General features: G+C 44.3%; 1 protein-coding gene across 1 annotated transcript; it reads left to right on the forward strand.

The window, feature by feature from the left end:
• Nucleotides 1-1,216: 1,216 nt before the first annotated feature.
• Nucleotides 1,217-16,333, forward strand: epc2 (enhancer of polycomb homolog 2 (Drosophila)). The gene is made up of 14 exons (XM_054615695.1): nt 1,217-1,637; nt 3,476-3,635; nt 4,274-4,419; nt 5,178-5,384; nt 6,197-6,345; nt 8,677-8,800; nt 9,691-9,874; nt 10,129-10,220; nt 10,672-10,805; nt 10,886-11,196; nt 11,700-11,830; nt 14,007-14,157; nt 14,445-14,649; nt 15,413-16,333. Exons 1-14 carry the CDS (start codon nt 1,485-1,487, stop codon nt 15,480-15,482), a joined length of 2,217 nt encoding a protein of 738 aa, XP_054471670.1. The 5' UTR covers nt 1,217-1,484; the 3' UTR covers nt 15,483-16,333.
• The last annotated feature ends 2,071 nt before the right edge of the window (nt 16,334-18,404 follow it).

Here is an 18,404-nt window from a genome sequence, read left to right on the forward strand (position 1 = left end):
TCTGAGTTCTATCATCGTTCTCTCAGAGTTCTGTTATCGTTCTATCATCGTTCTTTCAGAGTTCTGTTATCGTTCTCTCAGAGTTCTCACAGAGTTCTATGATCGTTCTCTCAGAGTTCTGTTATTCTCTCAGAGTTCTATCAGAGTCCTCACAGAGTCCTATCAGAGTTCTCTCAGAGTTCTCTCATAGTTCTGTTATCGTTCTATCAGAGTTCTGTTATCGTTCTATCAGAGTTCTATCAGGGTTCTATGAAGGTTCTATGAGGGTTCTATCAGGGTTCTATGAAGGTTCTATCAGTGTTCTATGAGGGTTCTATCAGTGTTCTATGAGGGTTCTATCAGAGTCCTATCAGGGTTCTATCATCGTTCTTTCAGGGTTCTATTATCGTTCTTTCAGAGTCCTATCAGGGTTCTATCATCGTTCTTTCAGGGTTCTATTATCGTTCTTTCAGAGTCCTATCAGGGTCCCATCAGGGTCCTATCATACATAGGTTCTATCAGGGTCCCATCAGGGTCCCATCAGGGTCCCATCAGTGTCCTATCAGGGTCCCATCAGGGTTCCATACATAGGTTCTATCAGGGTCCTATCAGGGTTCCATACATAGGTTCTATCAGGGTCCTATCAGGGTCCTATCAGGGTCCCATCAGGGTCCTATCATACATAGGTTCTATCAGGGTCCCATCAGGGTCCCATCAGGGTTCCATACATAGGTTCTATCAGGGTCCTATCATACATAGGTCCCATCAGGGTCCTATCACGGTCCCATCAGGGTTCCATACATAGGTTCTATCAGGGTTCCATACATAGGTCCCATCAGGGTCCCATCATACATAGGTCCCATCAGGGTCCCATCATACATAGGTCCCATCAGGGTCCCATCAGGGTTCCATCAGGGTCCCATCATACATAGGTCCCATCAGGGTCCCATCATACATAGGTCCCATCAGGGTCCCATCATACATAGGTTCTATCAGGGTCCCATCATACATAGGTCCTATCAGGGTCCCATCAGGGTCCCATCATACATAGGTCCCATCAGGGTCCCATCATACATAGGTTCTATCAGGGTCCCATCATACATAGGTCCTATCAGGGTCCCATCATACATAGGTCCCATCAGGGTCCCATCATACATAGGTCCCATCAGGGTCCCATCAGGGTCCCATCATACATAGGTCCCATCAGGGTCCCATCATACATAGGTCCCATCAGGGTCCCATCATACATAGGTCCTATCAGGGTCCCATCATACATAGGTCCTATTGAATGGACTCTCCTTCCAGGCGAGGAGCTGCGTGCGCAGCCTGGCCGTGCCGCGGTGGCTGCTGGGATCGCTGCTCCGTGTGGACATGTCCGCCATGTTGTCTCGGAGCAGCGCGGCCCCGTTGGAGCGATGAGCGCCGCCGGGCCCCGCTGAGCAGAGCGGAGGACGGGCGCTGTGTCTGCGGGTTCTCTGCGGGTTCTCTGCGGGTTCTCGCACACAATGAGTAAACTCTCGTTCCGGGCGCGGGCGCTGGACGCCGCCAAGCCGCTGCCGGTGTACCGGAGCACGGAGCTGCCGGACCTCACGGACTGCGTGTCCATCAGCCGGGCCGTCCCGCAGATGCCCACCGGCATGGAGAAGGAGGAGGAGCTGGTGCGGGTCTCATGTCTGTGCGGGTCCGCTAGCCTAGAGCGGGATCCGTGACGCGTTACGTCCCTTACGTAGCTTACGTAGCTTACGTAACGTTTACGTAGCTTACGTAGCGTTTACGTAACCATTACGTAGCTTACGTAACCATTACGTAACGTTTACGTAGCTTACGTACAGTCCGTACCTTACGTAGCGTTTACGTAGCTTACGTAACTGTTACGTACAGTGTGTACCTACGTAACTATTACGTATTACGTACAGTGTGTACCTACGTAACTGTTACGTACAGTGTGTACCTACGTAACTGTTACGTACAGTGTGTACCTACGTAACTGTTACGTACAGTGTGTACCTACGTAACTGTTACGTACAGTGTGTACCTACGTAACTGTTGCGTACAGTGTGTACCTACGTAACTGTTACGTACAGTGTGTACCTACGTAACTGTTACGTACAGTCCGTACCTACGTAACTGTTACGTACAGTGTGTACCTACGTAACTGTTACGTACAGTCCGTACCTACGTAACTGTTACGTACAGTGTGTACCTACGTAACTGTTACGTACAGTGTGTACCTACGTAACTGTTACGTACAGTGTGTACCTACGTAACTGTTACGTACAGTGCGTACCTACGTAACTGTTACGTACAGTCCGTACCTACGTAACTGTTACGTACAGTCCGTACCTACGTAACTGTTACGTACAGTCCGTACCTACGTAAACTGTCCGTACCTACGTAACTACAGTCCGTACCTACGTAACTGTTACGTACAGTCCGTACCTACGTAACTGTTACGTGCAGTCGTACCTACGTAACTGTTACGTACAGTGTACCTACGTAACTGTTACGTACAGTGTGCACTGTACGCCTACGTAACTGTTACGTGCAGTGCGTACCTACGTAACTGTTACGTACAGTCCGTACCTACGTAACTGTGTTGCAGTGCGTACCTACGTAACTGTGCGTGCAGTGCGTACCTACGTAACTGTTACGTACAGTGCGTACCTACGTAACTGTTACGTACAGTCCGTACCTACGTAACTGTTACGTACAGTCCGTACCTACGTAACTGTTACGTACAGTCCGTACCTACGTAACTGTTACGTACAGTGCGTACCTACGTAACTGTTACGTACAGTCCGTACCTACGTAACTGTTACGTACAGTCCGTACCTACGTAACTGTTACGTACAGTCCGTACCTACGTAACTGTTACGTACAGTCCGTACCTACGTAACTGTTACGTACAGTGCGTACCTACGTAACTGTTACGTACAGTCCGTACCTACGTAACTGTTACGTACAGTGTGTACCTACGTAACTGTTACGTACAGTCCGTACCTACGTAACTATTACGTACAGTGCGGCTGTTACCTTAGCGTCAGTCGGCTACAGTTAGCGGCTCTGTGTGTGTGTTTAGTGTATCTCACCTGTGTGTATCTCACCTGTATGTTTCTCACTTGTGTGTTTCTCACCTGTATGTTTCTCACTTGTGTGTTTCTCACCTGTATGTTTCTCACCTGTGTGTTTCTCACCTGTATGTTTCTCACTTGTGTGTTTCTCACCTGTATGTTTCTCACCTGTGTGTTTCTCACCTGTATGTTTCTCACTTGTGTGTTTCTCACCTGTATGTTTCTCACCTGTGTGTTTAGTGTATCTCACCTGTGTGTTTCTCACCTGTGTGGATCTCACCTGTGTGGATCTCACCTGTGTGTTTAGTGGATCTCACCTGTGTGTTTCTCACCTGTATGTTTCTCACCTGTGTGGATCTCACCTGTGTGGATCTCACCTGTGTGTTTAGTGTATCTCACCTGTGTTTCTCACCTGTGTGTTTCAGGAGCACCACCTGCAGAGGGCGATCTCAGCCCAGCAGGTGTTCAGTGAGAAGAAGGAGAACATGGTGATCCCTGTACCTGAAGCAGAGAGTAACACCACCTACTACGACCGTCTGTACAAAGGAGACGTCAGAGTCCCCAAACAGCTGATCCACATACAGCGTGAGTAATACACAGCAGTATACTACTCTCTAGTACATGTAGTAGTACCCTTACTGTTCTATAGAGTAATACACAGCAGTATACTACTCTCTAGTACATGTAGTAGTACCCTTACTGTTCTATAGAGTAATACACAGCAGTATACTACTCTCTAGTACATGTAGTAGTACCCTTACTGTTCTATAGAGTAATACACAGCAGTATACTACTCTCTAGTACATGTAGTAGTACCCTTAATGTTCTATAGAGTAATACACAGCAGTATACTACTCTCTAGTACATGTAGTAGTACCCTTAATGTTCTATAGAGTAATACACAGCAGTATACTACTCTCTAGTACATGTAGTAGTACCCTTACTAGTGAAATGTCCGGGCCTGTCCTTAAACAGCAGAAATCGTTGGTCTGGTTTCGTGTCAGGTGGAGGGTTTCTGCAGACACATGGTTTTGGGGGTTTCCATGTTTCACTAGTAGACACGTACCCATCTACCTCTGGAATACAACTGCTGGCACTGAAGAGACTGCAGCTGAATCTGGAGTATATAATTCTACATTTTAGGCTTCCGTGGGGTTTTCAAAAGAATCCATGATGTGTTCAGGTTCATCAGTTTCATGTGTGTCATGTTTCGGGTCCTGCAGCTTTGGGTCTGGACCTGGAGCAGCCAGACTATGACATGGACTCAGAGGACGAGACGCTGCTCAACAGGCTCAACAGAAAGATGGAGATCAAACCTCTGCAGTTTGAGACCATGGTGGACCGACTGGAGAAGGCCACAACACACCAGGTAACACTAAACACACACCAGACGGGGTGTAGGATGAGTGAGCGGAGCCCGACGGACGCAACTAGCAACGCACACTTTGAGCAAGAGATGCAGTGACGACGGACACAATGGGCAAACAGTGAGCTACCGAGGGGCGAAGGACGCGACGGGTATGGTGGTTGACGTGGGCGACGGGTATGGTGGTTGACGGGCGCGGTGGGCGACGGGTATGGTGGTTGACGTGGGCGACGGGTATGGTGGTTGAGGGGCGCAGTGGGCGACGATGGGTATTTTGGTTGACGGGCGCGGTGGGCGACGGGCGTGGTGGGTGACGGGCGCGGTGGGCGACGGGTATGGTGGACGACGGGTATGGTGGGTGACGGGTATGGTGGTTGACGTGGGCGACAGGTATGGTGGTTGACGTGGGCGACGGGTGCGGTGGGCGACGGGTATGGCGGGCGACGGACGCTGTGGGCGACGGACGCGGTGGGCGACGGGTATGGTGGTTGATGTGATGGTGGGCGGTGGGCGGGACGGCGCTGTGACGCGGTGGGCGACTGGTATGGTGGTTGATGTGGGCGACGGGTGCGCACTGGTATGGCGGGCGACGGGTATGGTGGTTGACGCGGTGGGCGACGGACGCGGTGGGCGACGGACGCGGTGGGCGACGGACGCGGTGGGCGACGTGTGCGTTGGGCGACGGGCGCAGTCCCCCTTCATATATATGTATATATATATTCTGTCCTCAGCTGGTCTCTTAGTTCTGGTTCTGTCCTCAGCTGGTCTCTCTGTCGGAGGCGAAGCTGCTGCTGAACGAGGACGACTACCTGCTGAAGTCGGTGTACGATTACTGGATGAGGAAGAGGAAGAACTGTGGAGGTCCGTCACTGATTCCTCACATCAAACAGGAGAAAAGAGACGGATCCACCAACAACGACGCCTACGTGGCCTTCAGACGGAGAACGGAGAAGATGCAGACCAGAAAGGTTGGTGCTTCTCTCTGTTCACCATGTGGACTTTATTTTAACCTGCTGATCTTCTGCTGGATTCACAAATATATATGGTTTTACCTATAAAATGAAAAAATGTCTTCAAACGTGTCTTTACTTCCATAATCATGAATCTGTGGATCGACTAACGGATGGATGGTTTTCAGCTCTAAACAGAACAAAGTGTTTCTGTCGTGGCAGACAGGATGTTGGAGTTATTGACGACGGCACCTACAGAAAGCCTCTGAAATATTTGGACATTAAAGATTCAATTTATGCAACATCAACAGCCGCTGATAGACGTGATGTCACTGAACTAATGTTCATGGAACACAGGAGTAAAAGTCTGAATACACTACATATTAATATATTTCACTCTATGAGTGTATTTGGTCTAAACGTTCAAACTGAAGTGTTTATAGATAATGTGTCAGAGCTTCAGTGCTGGATATAAACACCTCAGTGACGTCACTAATGAGGAGGAGACAACTTTACATTGGATAGAAACAAATGTGTTCGGACTTTCATATGGATTCTGTTCAGGCTCTTTATGTTATATGGGTTAATCAGACCTTGTGTGTGCAGTTTATTAAATAAAATTAATCTCAGATCAATTAAGACATGAAACTCACCTTGATTCTGTTATTTCCACAGACATCTCTATCCTCTATGAACGGATGTTCTTTTAGTACATTTAAGAATCTGTTGAGGGTCAGATGTGGTTTTATAACCGACAACAAAGACTGACAGACGTCACATTTCCTTTTGTTTGTTTGTTCACTTTAATATAGACGAGTTCTGTGTTTCAGAACCGAAAGAACGACGAGGCCTCCTACGAGAAGATGCTGAGACTGAGGAGGGAGTTCAGTCGCACCGTCACCATCCTGGAGATGATCAAGAGGAGGGAGAAGTCCAAGAGGGAGCTGCTGCACCTCACCCTGGAGGTGGTGGAGAGGAGGTGAGGAGGGGGAGGAGACACTGGGATCAGTACCTCACCCTGGAGGTGACACTGGGATCAGTACTTCACCCTGGAGGTGAGGAGAGGAGGGGGGAGGAGACACTGGGATCAGTACCTCACCCTGGAGGTGGTGGAGAGGAGGTGAGGAGGGGGAGGAGACACTGGGATCAGTACCTCACCCTGGAGGTGAGGAGAGGAGGGGGGAGGAGACACTGGGATCAGTACTTCACCCTGGAGGTGGTGGTGAGGAGGGGGCGAGGGAGGAGGAGAGGAGAAAAGCTAATAATTCAATTCAGTTTATTTTGTAGAGCCCAGAATCACAAATTAGCCTCAGAGGGCTTTAAATCTGTACACATGAGACATCCTCTGTCTTTAGACCCTCACATCCTCTGTCCTTACACCCTCACATCCTCTGTCCTTAGACCCTCACATCCTCTGTCCTTAGACCCTCACATCCTCTGTCCTTAGACCCTCACATCCTCTGTCCTTAGACCCTCACATCCTCTGTCCTTACACCCTCACATCCTCTGTCCTTAGACCCTCACATCCTCTGTCCTTACACCCTCACCTCCTCTGTCCTTACACCCTCACATCCTCTGTCCTTAGATCCTCACATCCTCTGTCCTTAGATCCTTCTCCCAGGATGGACAGAATGCAATAGATGTCATGTGTACAGAATGAACAGCATAACAGATACAACACATTCAATGTATATGACAAAAATGATTCATATAATCACAGTAGCAGAGTAACCAAGGAAACAATAAGAATACTGATAAAAGCAGCAATGACTATAGTAGAATTAAAATAATGATATAGGGAATAGTATTAGTAATGTGACTAATAATAATAATAAAAGTAACAGTGGGTGTCAGCAGGGCCACAGCAGGAGTCGACTACGGTCCAGATATAACCCAGATTCATGGAAACCTGCGAGGCGAGAAAGCACAAAGACTCCGGGGAAGAAGCATAGTCAGTAATGTGCATAAATAGGAGATTAATACATAAAGAAGGAGGAAAAAATGAAGGTCTTAAGCCTGCTCTTAAAAGTGGTGAGTGTGTCTGTCCCCCGGACCGAAACTGGAACCTGGTTCCACAGAAGAGGAGCCTGATAACTGAAGGCTCTGGCTCCCATCCTACTTTTATATACTCTAGGAACCACAAGTAACCCTGCATTGATGGAGCGCAGCTCTCTAGTTGGGTAATATGGAACTATAAGTTCCTTAAGATAAGACGGTGCCTGGCCAGTTAGAGCTTTGTAGGTAAGTAGAAGGATTTTAAATTCTATTCTTGATTTAACAGGGAGCCAGTGCAGAGAAGCTAATACTGGAGTAATATGATCTCTTTACTTAGTTTCTGTTAGAACACGTGCTGCAGCATTCTGGATCAACTGTAGAGATTCAAGAGACTTATTAGAGCAGCCTGATGATAAGGAGTTACAGTAATCTAGTCTAGAGGTAACAAATGCATGAACTAGTTTTTCTGCTTTGGGACAGGAAGTGACTGATTTTAGAAATCCTTGAAATTTGTTTTATATAAGAGTTAAAAGACAGATCCTGATCGAAGATAACTCTGAGGTTCTTAACGGTAGTGCTGGATGCCAGAGCAATGCCATCTAGAGAAACTATATTCTTAGATAATTGAATTCGAAGGTGATCTGGACCTAGTAGGATAACTTCAGTTTTGTCGGAGTTTAACATCAAGAAGTTACAGGTCATCCAGGTTTTTATGTCCTTAAGACATGCTTGAAGTTTAGAGAACTGGTTAGTTTCGTCTGGCTTAATCGATAGATATAACTGGGTATCATCTGCATAACAATGAAAGTTTATTGAGTGTTTTCTGATAATATTCCCTAAAGGAAGCATATATAAGGTAAATAAAATTGGTCCAAGAACAGACCCTTGTGGAACTCCATGACTGACTTTGGTTTTCATCGAGGTTTCATTGTTTACATATACAAACTGAGATCGGTCTGATAAATACGACTTAAACCAGCTGAGTGCGGTTCCTTTAATGCCTATTAGATGCTCCAATCTCTGTAATAGGATTTGGTGATCAATGGTGTCGAACGCAGCACTAAGGTCTAACAATACAAGTACAGAGACAAGTCCTTTGTCTGATGACATCAGAAGGTCATTGGTAGTTTTCATCAGTGCTGTCTCTGTGCTATGATTCACTCTAAATCCTGACTGAAAATCCTCAAATAAACTATCGTTATGCAGAAAGTCACACAGCTGATTTGCGACTGCTTTCTCAAGGATCTTAGAGAGGAACGGAAGGTTAGATATAGGTCTGTAGGTCTATTTAAACTCTGATGTTTTATGGTTTCAGGTGTCAGATGGAGGATTTCACTGGACAAACTCTCCGAGAGGTTTCACTGCCTCTGGTGGAGAAACCAGCTTACAACACTCCGGTTCCTCTGAACAACAGACGAAGAACCGACGTGAAGATGAAGGTACTGAGTCTGAGCTTCTGCATTCTCATCTAAAGCTGTTTACTATATTTAACACAGAAGGAGATCTTTATAAAGAACAATAGATTAGAAGGATATCTTTATCAAGAACAATACATTAGAAGGAGATGTTAATAAAGAACAATAGATTAGAAGGAGATCTTTATAAAGAACAATAGATTAGAAGGAGATGTTAATAAAGAACAATAGATTAGAAGGAGATCTTTATTAAGAACAATACATTAGAAGATGTTTATCAAAAACAATAGATTAGGAGATGTTTATAAAGAACAATAGATTAGAAGGAGATGTTTATAAAGAACAATTGATTAGAAGGAGATGTTCATCAAAAACAATAGATTAGAAGGAGATCTTTATTAAGAACAATAGATTAGATGCGATTTTTATAGACTGCATGCTAAAGAACCATAGATTTCATGGGGTCATGTTTGAGTTTCATTTTTGTAGTCCTTCTTGGTTGTAGTTTCATTGGCAGACTAACATCAGTGACGTCCTTCATTGATCATGATGGCGTAGTTCAGTGAAGGGTTAAGGTTAAGGGTTAGGGTTAATTAGGGTTAGAGGGTTTTGGACCTCAGCCGTGGTCTCCTTCATAGAACAGAGGTTACCTTCTGTCAGCAGTGGTTATTCAGTTATGTTTATATTGGTTACATTAACAAGCTCAATCCTTTCTAATGGTGTCCTTCATAGAACAGAGGTTACCTTCTGTCAGCAGTGGTTATTCAGTGATATATTTATATTGGTTATATTAACAAGCTCAATCCTTTCTATTGGTGTTCTTCATAGAACAGGATGTAGATCTGACATGGGTCTCATGTATTAATACAGCGTCATGGCTCCATCAGGTCTCATGTTCAGAGTATGTGTTTCAGAAGGTCTCTATAACAGACAAGCTTCCCCTGGACCCGATTCGGCCGAATAAGACCATCAGACGGGACTTGTTCTGTCCTCCACAGAGACGACCCTGTGGACCGGCAGGACCCTTCACCGTCAACAGGGCCAACATCAACCAGTACGACTTCCACAGCTCTGGAGATGAAGACAGCCCCCCCCCCCACCGGTCAGCACCCACCATCTTCATCTTCATCTTCTGTTTTACTGAACCATAATCTATATACAACAATATCCTCATACTCTGTATGATACAGTAATAACTATATAATATACTACAATACAGTAATAACTATATAATAAACTATACTACAGTAATAACTATATAATAAACTACAATACAGTGATAACTATATCACAATAACTATGTAACAACTATGCAATAACTATTTCATAGTATAATCAGAGTGTGTTCATGTCTCTTCAGTCTCCTCCGTCTTCACCTGATGAAGAAAATCATCCTGATGGAGTTCATGTCTTCAGGAGAAAAGCTGGATGTCAATATCTCTCAGTGAGTTCCTCCTCTTTCACATTACAATTACTAGTAGTACTGCTACTAGTACTACTGCTGCTGCTGCTCCTTGCACTGCTACTAGTACTGCTGCTGCTGCTAGTACTAGTACTGCTGCTAATAGTAGTACTAGTACTACTAGTACTCTTCTTGTAAGTCGCTTTGGATAAAAGCGTCTGCTAAATGACTGTAATGTAATGTAATGTACTGCTACTAGTACTGCTGCTAGTACTGCTGCTAGTACTGCTGCTAGTACTGCTGCTAGTACTAGTACTGCTGCGCGACGCAGTCCGTCTGTTTTGGTTCAAGACCCTGATGTCTGAAACATGAACCCGATCACGACTTCTAAATACTTCTTCTATGTAGTGAAAACTTCTAAACTCAGTGTAGTTGTTGTATAAGTACTTGTATAACACTTAATAACAACTGTTTGTGTTGGTTTGTTTTGCAGCCCTGTGCGGAGCGGACGGGTGGAGAAGACCATCCAGGGCTCCTCCCTCCTTGTCTCCATCACTCTCTGGCTGAACTCACTCTGCCTCCTCATTGGACGGGACTGAGCCGCCGCCGGATAGGACGGGGGGGCAGGTAGGCTTCGCCCACTGACCCCTCACCCTCATCACAGTCTCCATCAGGAAGCTGAACCCGTTCTCTCTCTCTCTGATCAGGATCATCCTGGACCGAGCCTCCTCTGGTCTGGATCCAGTACTGAAGCAGCTGGACTCTTTAACACATCCAGTCTGCAGGACCAGAACCAGGACCAGTAATGACCCAGTAACTCTGGAGCAGAAACCCCCCCTGACCTCAGGAACCACTACCCCCTCTCTGACTGAAGTCCTGAGCAACATCCAGACCCTGAGGAGGCTCTGCTTTAGACCCAGACCGGTTCAGGGCCCGAGGGAGGGCGGCAGAAGGTCCACAGAGTCCTCTATGGAGGACCACAGAGTCACCTGTTGTCTGTCAACTGGCACTAACTCAGGTGAGCTTTGAGGCCGGTTCTGACCTTTCATCTCTTATCAAAGAGTTCTGCTGCTCTTTGTAACTGAGAATCCCAACCAGCAGCGAGACCTGATTCTGGTCCCGGTCCACACTGACCCGGTCTTCAGTCGACGTCTGGGTCCGGCTGACATTCCTGAACAGAGAAGTCAGTGAGGTCCATGGTAGCCGGTGAGGAGGATCCTCCTGTAGTCAGACCGGCAGTCTGGATCCATCAATGCAGATGTGCTCATTAGTTTAATCCAGCGTCTTTGTGTGCAGACCTCTTTTAACTAGACAGACAGCATGTCAGTGAGGAGTGGACCCAACAGGGTTATCTGGACCGATCTGATCTGAGAACCAGGAGAATGAAACCAGCTCCTCTCCCTTCCGCTCCAAATAGCCTTTAGACACCACAGCAGAAGAAAATGAGTCCATTTCACAAGTCACTGTCAGTGACATTAACCTACAGCCAGTAACATGTGTCTTCTCTCTGTGTGCCAGCAGGGGGCATCACACAGGAGCAGTACCACAGCCATCAGCAGCAGCTGATCCAGAGGCAGAAACAACAGCTGGAACAGCTGCAACTACAGAACAGCACTGTTTTAGATAGACACACAGCACTGTACGGAACACAGGTAATATATATTAATTATATATTAATATATATAACAGCACTGTTTTATATTCAATTCAATTCAGTTTATTTTGTATAGCCCAGAATCACAAATTACAAATTTGCCTCAGAGGGCTTTACAATCTGTACACATGCAACATCCTCTGTCCTTAGACCCTCACATCCTCTGTCCTTCCCTCACATCCTCTGTCCTTACACCCTCACCTCCTCTGTCCTTAGACGCTCACATCCTCTGTCCTTAGACCCTCACATCCTCTGTCCTTAGACGCTCACATCCTCTGTCCTTAGACCCTCACATCCTCTGTCCTTCCCTCACATCGGCACAGGAAAAACTCCCCTAAAAAACCCTTTAACAGGGAGAAAAAAGGAAGAAACCTCTGGGAGAGCGACAGAGGAGGGATCCTTCTCCCAGGATGGACAGAATGCAATAGATGTCATGTGACCAGAATGAACAATATAACAGAGATACAACACATTCAATGTATATGACATAAATGATTCATATAATAAGAGTAGTAAGCAGAGTAACGAAGGAAAAAACAATTAAGACTACTTAACAGCAGCAATTATTACAGTAGAATTATAATTATGAAATAGGGATAGTAATGTGACTAATAATAATAATGGTAGTAGCAGTGGGTGTCAGTCGGCTCACAGCAGGAGGCACGACTACGGTCCAGGTACCACAACGATTCATGGAAACCTGCAAAGCGAGAAAGCAAAAAGGGCTTCAGGGTGGAAGCAAAGCTAATATGTGTAATGGTACAGGTAATAGTAATAGTAATGTGACTAATAATAATAATGGTAGTAGCAGTGGGTGTCAGCAGGGCCATAGCAGGATGCACGACCACAGTCCAGGTACAGCCACGATTTATAGAAGCCTGCGAAGCGAGAAAGCACAAAGACTCCAGGGTAGAAGCAAGTCAATAAGCGTAATAGTACAGGGAATAATAATAGTAATGTGACTAATAATGATAGTGGTAGTAGTAGTGGGTGTCAGCAGGGCCTCAGTAGGTGGCACGATGACAGTCCAAATATAACCCCGATTCCTGGGAACCTGCGAGGCGAGAAAGCACAAGAACTCCGGGGAAGAAGCAAAATCAGTAATGTGCATAAATAGGAGATTAATACATAAAGAAGGAGTGATAGAAGAGGAGAGAGGAGCTCAGTGTATCCTAGGTAGTCCCCCGGCTGTCTAGGCATATAGCAGCATATCTAGGGGCTGGACCAAGGCGAACCAGAACCAGCCCTAAATATATATATATATATATATATATATATATATATATATATGCACTGTTTTATATAGACACACAGCACTGTACGGAACATGTGTGTATATATGTGTATATATAAGTGTGTGTGTGTGTGTGTGTATATATATATATATGTGTGTGTGTGTATATATATACATATATATACATACATATATATGCATATGTAAACATGTATATATGTGTGTATATATATATGTGTGTGTATATATATTTACATATATATATATGTATGTATGTATATGTATATATATGATATTTATTTATATATATATATATATATATATATACAGCGGGTGAAATGATGTTCTTTCCACTTCCGGATTATGGCCCCAACAGTGCTCACTGGAACAGTCAGAAGTTTAGAAATCCTTCTGGAACCAATGCCATCAGTATGTTCTGCAACAATAAGGTTGTGAAGGTCTTGAGAGAGCTCTTTGCTTTTACCCATCATGAGATGTTTCTTGTGTGACACCTTGGTAGTGAGACACCTTTCTATAGGCCATCAGTTGGGACTGAACCAGCTGATATTCATTAAGGACTGCTTTCTAATTACTGATAGATTTCAGCTGCTGTCTTGGCTTTCCATGTCTTTTTGCACCTCCCTTTCTTCATGTGTCCAATACTTTTTCCCTGTGTCATTCCATTTGATTACACATAACTTCATTTCTGAACGTATTTGTTTGGTTTTCTTTGTATGTATGGATTACTTGGGTTGTTACCGACATCTGGTGAATATTTCATGTCAATAGCACCTTTAGAAATATATTTACTGAGAAAAATGATGACGTGTTCAATACTTATTTTACCCGCTGTATATATATATATACATACATATATGTGCATGTGTGTGTCTGTGCTGTCTGGTTCTCTGAGTAACGACCCGTTCTGGTCTGTCTGTAGTCCAGTGAGTCCAGTTCAAAGACTTTGGACTCGGCCAGCGCTCAGTTTGCAGCCTCGGCTGTGATCAGCGCTCCTCCTCCTCCTCACGGTCACATCAACAGTGAGAACAAACCCTACAAGGCCAACGTCAACGGAGTCCTTCATTGTTCAGGTGAGCCCCTTCACCTGTCTGAATGTCGCTGGGTTACCAGATGCTCCTTATTAATATGAATTATCAATGTTACAGCAGCGAGGTCTCAAAGCTGACATGAGGACGACAGGTAAAATGTAAAGAATCAAAGAGCTTGATGAGAGTAAGAAATAAGAAGTGAGACCTATAAACTGAACAAATAGTAAAACCAGTGTCTATTTTACATGTTTACTTTGATATATTAATATCCTGGATATAATTTAAATAGCACCTTGTATTCAATCGTTGATGATAAAACTCCTCCTCAGGTCCTTCCAGGCCTCCGTGTTCTTCCTTCTCATCTCCCAGCAGGTTGGGCCTTTCAGCTCGGGGTTCTCTCCCCAACCAGAGGAACCAGGTGGGAGCGCTCTCCCCCACCCACACCGCTCGCTCCTCCGCCCCAAAGACCTCTGCCTTAAAGCTCGCCACTGTCGCTGCCGGCCTCGACCGAGTGCCCAAAGTCTCCACCACCAGGTACACACACCTGTCCAGGTACACAGACCTCGTACACACACGTCCAGGTACACAGACCTCGTACACACATATGTCCAGGTACACAGACCTCGTACACACATATGTCCAGGTACACACACCTGTCCAGGTACACAGACCTCCTACACACATATGTCCAGGTACACAGACCTCGTACACACATATGTCCAGGTACACAGACCTCCTACACACATATGTCCAGGTACACAGACCTCGTACACACATATGTCCAGGTACACAGACCTCCTACACACATATGTCCAGGTACACAGACCTCGTACACACATATGTCCAGGTACACACATATGTCCAGGTACACAGACCTCGTACACACATATGTCCAGGTACACAGACCTCCTACACACATATGTCCAGGTACACAGACCTCGTACACACATATGTCCAGGTACACACACCTGTCCAGGTACACAGACCTCCTACACACACCTGTCCAGGTACACAGACCTCCTACACACACATGTCCAGGTACACAGACCTCCTTAATTTGCGTTCGTTAAGTGTTTGTTAAGACACTTTGGTTTCCATCTGAATACTTTTTCAAAGACTGAATATAAGACCAACGTTTGTCAGGTTTTGTTCGGATCTGATCCAATCAGGATCCCCGTTATAGAACCTGCCATGTTAGAAATGGCAGCCTGCTGTCACAGCTTGTAGAGATATTTTTACAGGAAGTGATGTCATGAGTGATGTCATCACTGACGGTTGACTGTTTTTCATCTCACAGAGATCCTCATGAGTCGGACAGACCTCTGAACGGGCTGTCAGAGAGCAAGCTGCCCATGGAGGTCACATAATACCATCTCCCATCAGCCCCTGCTCCTCCTCCCATCAGCCCCTGCTCCTCCTCCTCAGTGACCGGTGAATGTGACACGTCCAGAGGAAGAAGGAATGAAGTCAGAATCAGAACATTTTACCAAGTGTGGATAATATTATGATTATTATTATTATTGTTATTGTTGTACAGTTTGTAAATGTCTTTGATGTGAAAAAGTTTTTGTTTATTTCATCTAGTTTAGTTTCTAAAACAGATTATCATGTGACTACAGAATTAAGTGTTGGTTCACAGTAAGCCTTCTGTCTTGGCTCTGATTGGTCCATCATGAGTCTGTATCCTGGCTCTGATTGGTCCATCATGAGTCTGTATCCTGGCTCTGATTGGTCCATCATGAGTCTGTATCCTGGCTCTGATTGGTCCATCATGAGTCTGTATCCTGGCTCTGATTGGTCCATCATGAGTCTGTATCTTCACTTTGGTTATTTATTTCTATTGTTTACATTTTGTATTTCTTTCAAATCAGAGTCTTGATTTTGTTTTATTTTTTTCCAAAGATGTAAAACTGATTTCAAAGATTTAAAGATGTCTGACGTCAGGATCCACTTGATATTTTTTTAATGTTTGTTAAAGAATCTCTTCATGGCTTCTGATCATTTGAGCCAACATTCAAATAGAAATGTGCACCTGTAAAATGAGGCATGGAGGTGCAGCTGCAACACAAAGTTTTTTATATTTTTAAACTGCTCAGATGAACTGAAGCTTTCTACGTCGCCCTTCAGTCGGAATCATGAAGAAGACGTGTCGGCTGGTTCACACTCTGTTTGTGTTTCACGTATTAAATGCTGAGAAATAAAAATGCATTGACACAGACTGACGGCTGTTAAACTTTCTTTTGGTTTGTTTTATTTGTCTTTGTAACCTACACTAACCCTAACACACAAAATAAAACATATTCCCAGTAAAAAGAACACAACTTCAGATTGAAAAACTCGGCCTGTACACCAAAACATCACATTTCATCCCGGCCACTGTGAGTAGTTAGAGAATCACTAAATGGACATGTGAGGGATCTTCATTCGCTATCAGCATTCAGCCACACCCCCTTTTCTCCTTATAAGGAAACACCATCATGGAGGAAGCAGAGAGGTTGTAAATGAGAGAAAGACAAAAGCGTCTCTTCTGAAGGGTTTCCACAGGAGAGACGATGATAAAGAATAAAAGTTTGACCTGCTGAAGAGACTAAAACAAAAATATGGTTTGATGAAGTCAATGTGAAACCATTTTTCTCAGTAAACATATTTCTAAAGGTGCTATTGACATGACATTTTCACCAGATGTCGGTAACAACCCAAGTAATCCATACATACAAAGAAAACCAAACAAATAAGTTCAGAAATGAAGTTATGTGTAATCAAATGGAATGACACAGGGAAAAAGTATTGAACACATGAAGAAAGGGAGGTGCAAAAAGGCATGGAAAGCCAAGACAGCAGCTGAAATCTATCAGTAATTAGAAAGCAGTCCTTAATGAATATCAGCTGGTTCAGTCCCAACTGATGGCCTATAAAAAGGTGTCTCATTACCAAGGTGTCACACAAGAAACATCTCATGATGGGTAAAAGCAAAGAGCTCTCTCAAGACCTTCACAACCTTATTGTTGCAGAACATACTGATGGCATTGGTTACAGAAGGATTTCTAAACTTCTGAATGTTCCAGTGAGCACTGTTGGGGCCATAATCCGGAAGTGGAAAGAACATCATTTCACCATAAACCGGCCACGACCAGGTGCTCCTCGCAAGATTTCTGACAGAGGAGTGAAAAGAATTATCAGAAGAGTTGTTCAAGAGCCAAGGAGCACTAGTGGAGAGCTTCAGAAAGACCTGGAATCAGCAGGTACAATTGTTTCAAAGAAAACAATAAGTAATGCATCAACCGCCGTGGCCTGTATGCACGCTCACCACGCAAGACTCCACTGCTGAAGAAAAAGCATGTTGAAGCTCGTTTAAAGTTTGCTGCACAACATTTAGACAAGCCTGTGAAATACTGGGAGAATATAGTCTGGTCAGATGAGACCAACATGGAACTCTTTGGAGGCCATAATACACACCATGTTTGGAGGTCAAATGGCACTGCACATCACCCCAAAAACACCAGACCAACAGTGAAGTTTGGAGGTGGAACATCATGGTGTGGGGCTGTTTTTCAGCATACGGCACTGGCAAACTTCAAATATAATTGAAGGAAGGATGAATGGAAAAATGTACCGAGACATTCTTGATAAAAATCTGCTGCCATCTAGCAGGATGATGAAGATGAAACGAGGGTGGACATTTCAGCAAGACAATGATCCCAAACACACAGCCAAGGAAACTCTCCATTGGTTTCAGAGAAAGAAAATAAAGCTGCTAGAATGGCCCAGCCAATCACCTGACCTGAATCCAATAGAAACTCTATGGAAAGAACTAAAGATCAGAGTTCATAGAAGAGGCCCACGGAACCTTCAAGATCTGAAGACTGTTTGTGTGGAAGAATGGGCCAAAATCACACCTGAGCAATGCATGCCACTAGTTTCTCCATACAGGAGGCGTCTTGAAGCTGTCATCACCAACAAAGGCTTCTGTACCAAGTATTAAATACATTTCAGGAAGCGTGTTCAATACTTTTTCCCTGTGTCATTCCACTTTATTACACATAACTTCATTTCTGAACGTATTTGTTTGGTTTTCTTTGTATGTATGGATTACTTGGGTTGTTACCGACATCTGGTGTTCTTATTTTACCTGCTGTATATGTAATATATATATATACATAGTAATATATTACTATGTATATATACAATAATATATATATATATATATATATATATATATATATACATATTAATATATTACTATGTATATATACAGTAATATATTAATATATTGTATATATGTATATATA

This window comes from Anoplopoma fimbria, chromosome 16 (genome assembly GCF_027596085.1).
Source record: "Anoplopoma fimbria isolate UVic2021 breed Golden Eagle Sablefish chromosome 16, Afim_UVic_2022, whole genome shotgun sequence".
NCBI lineage: Eukaryota > Metazoa > Chordata > Actinopteri > Perciformes > Anoplopomatidae > Anoplopoma > Anoplopoma fimbria.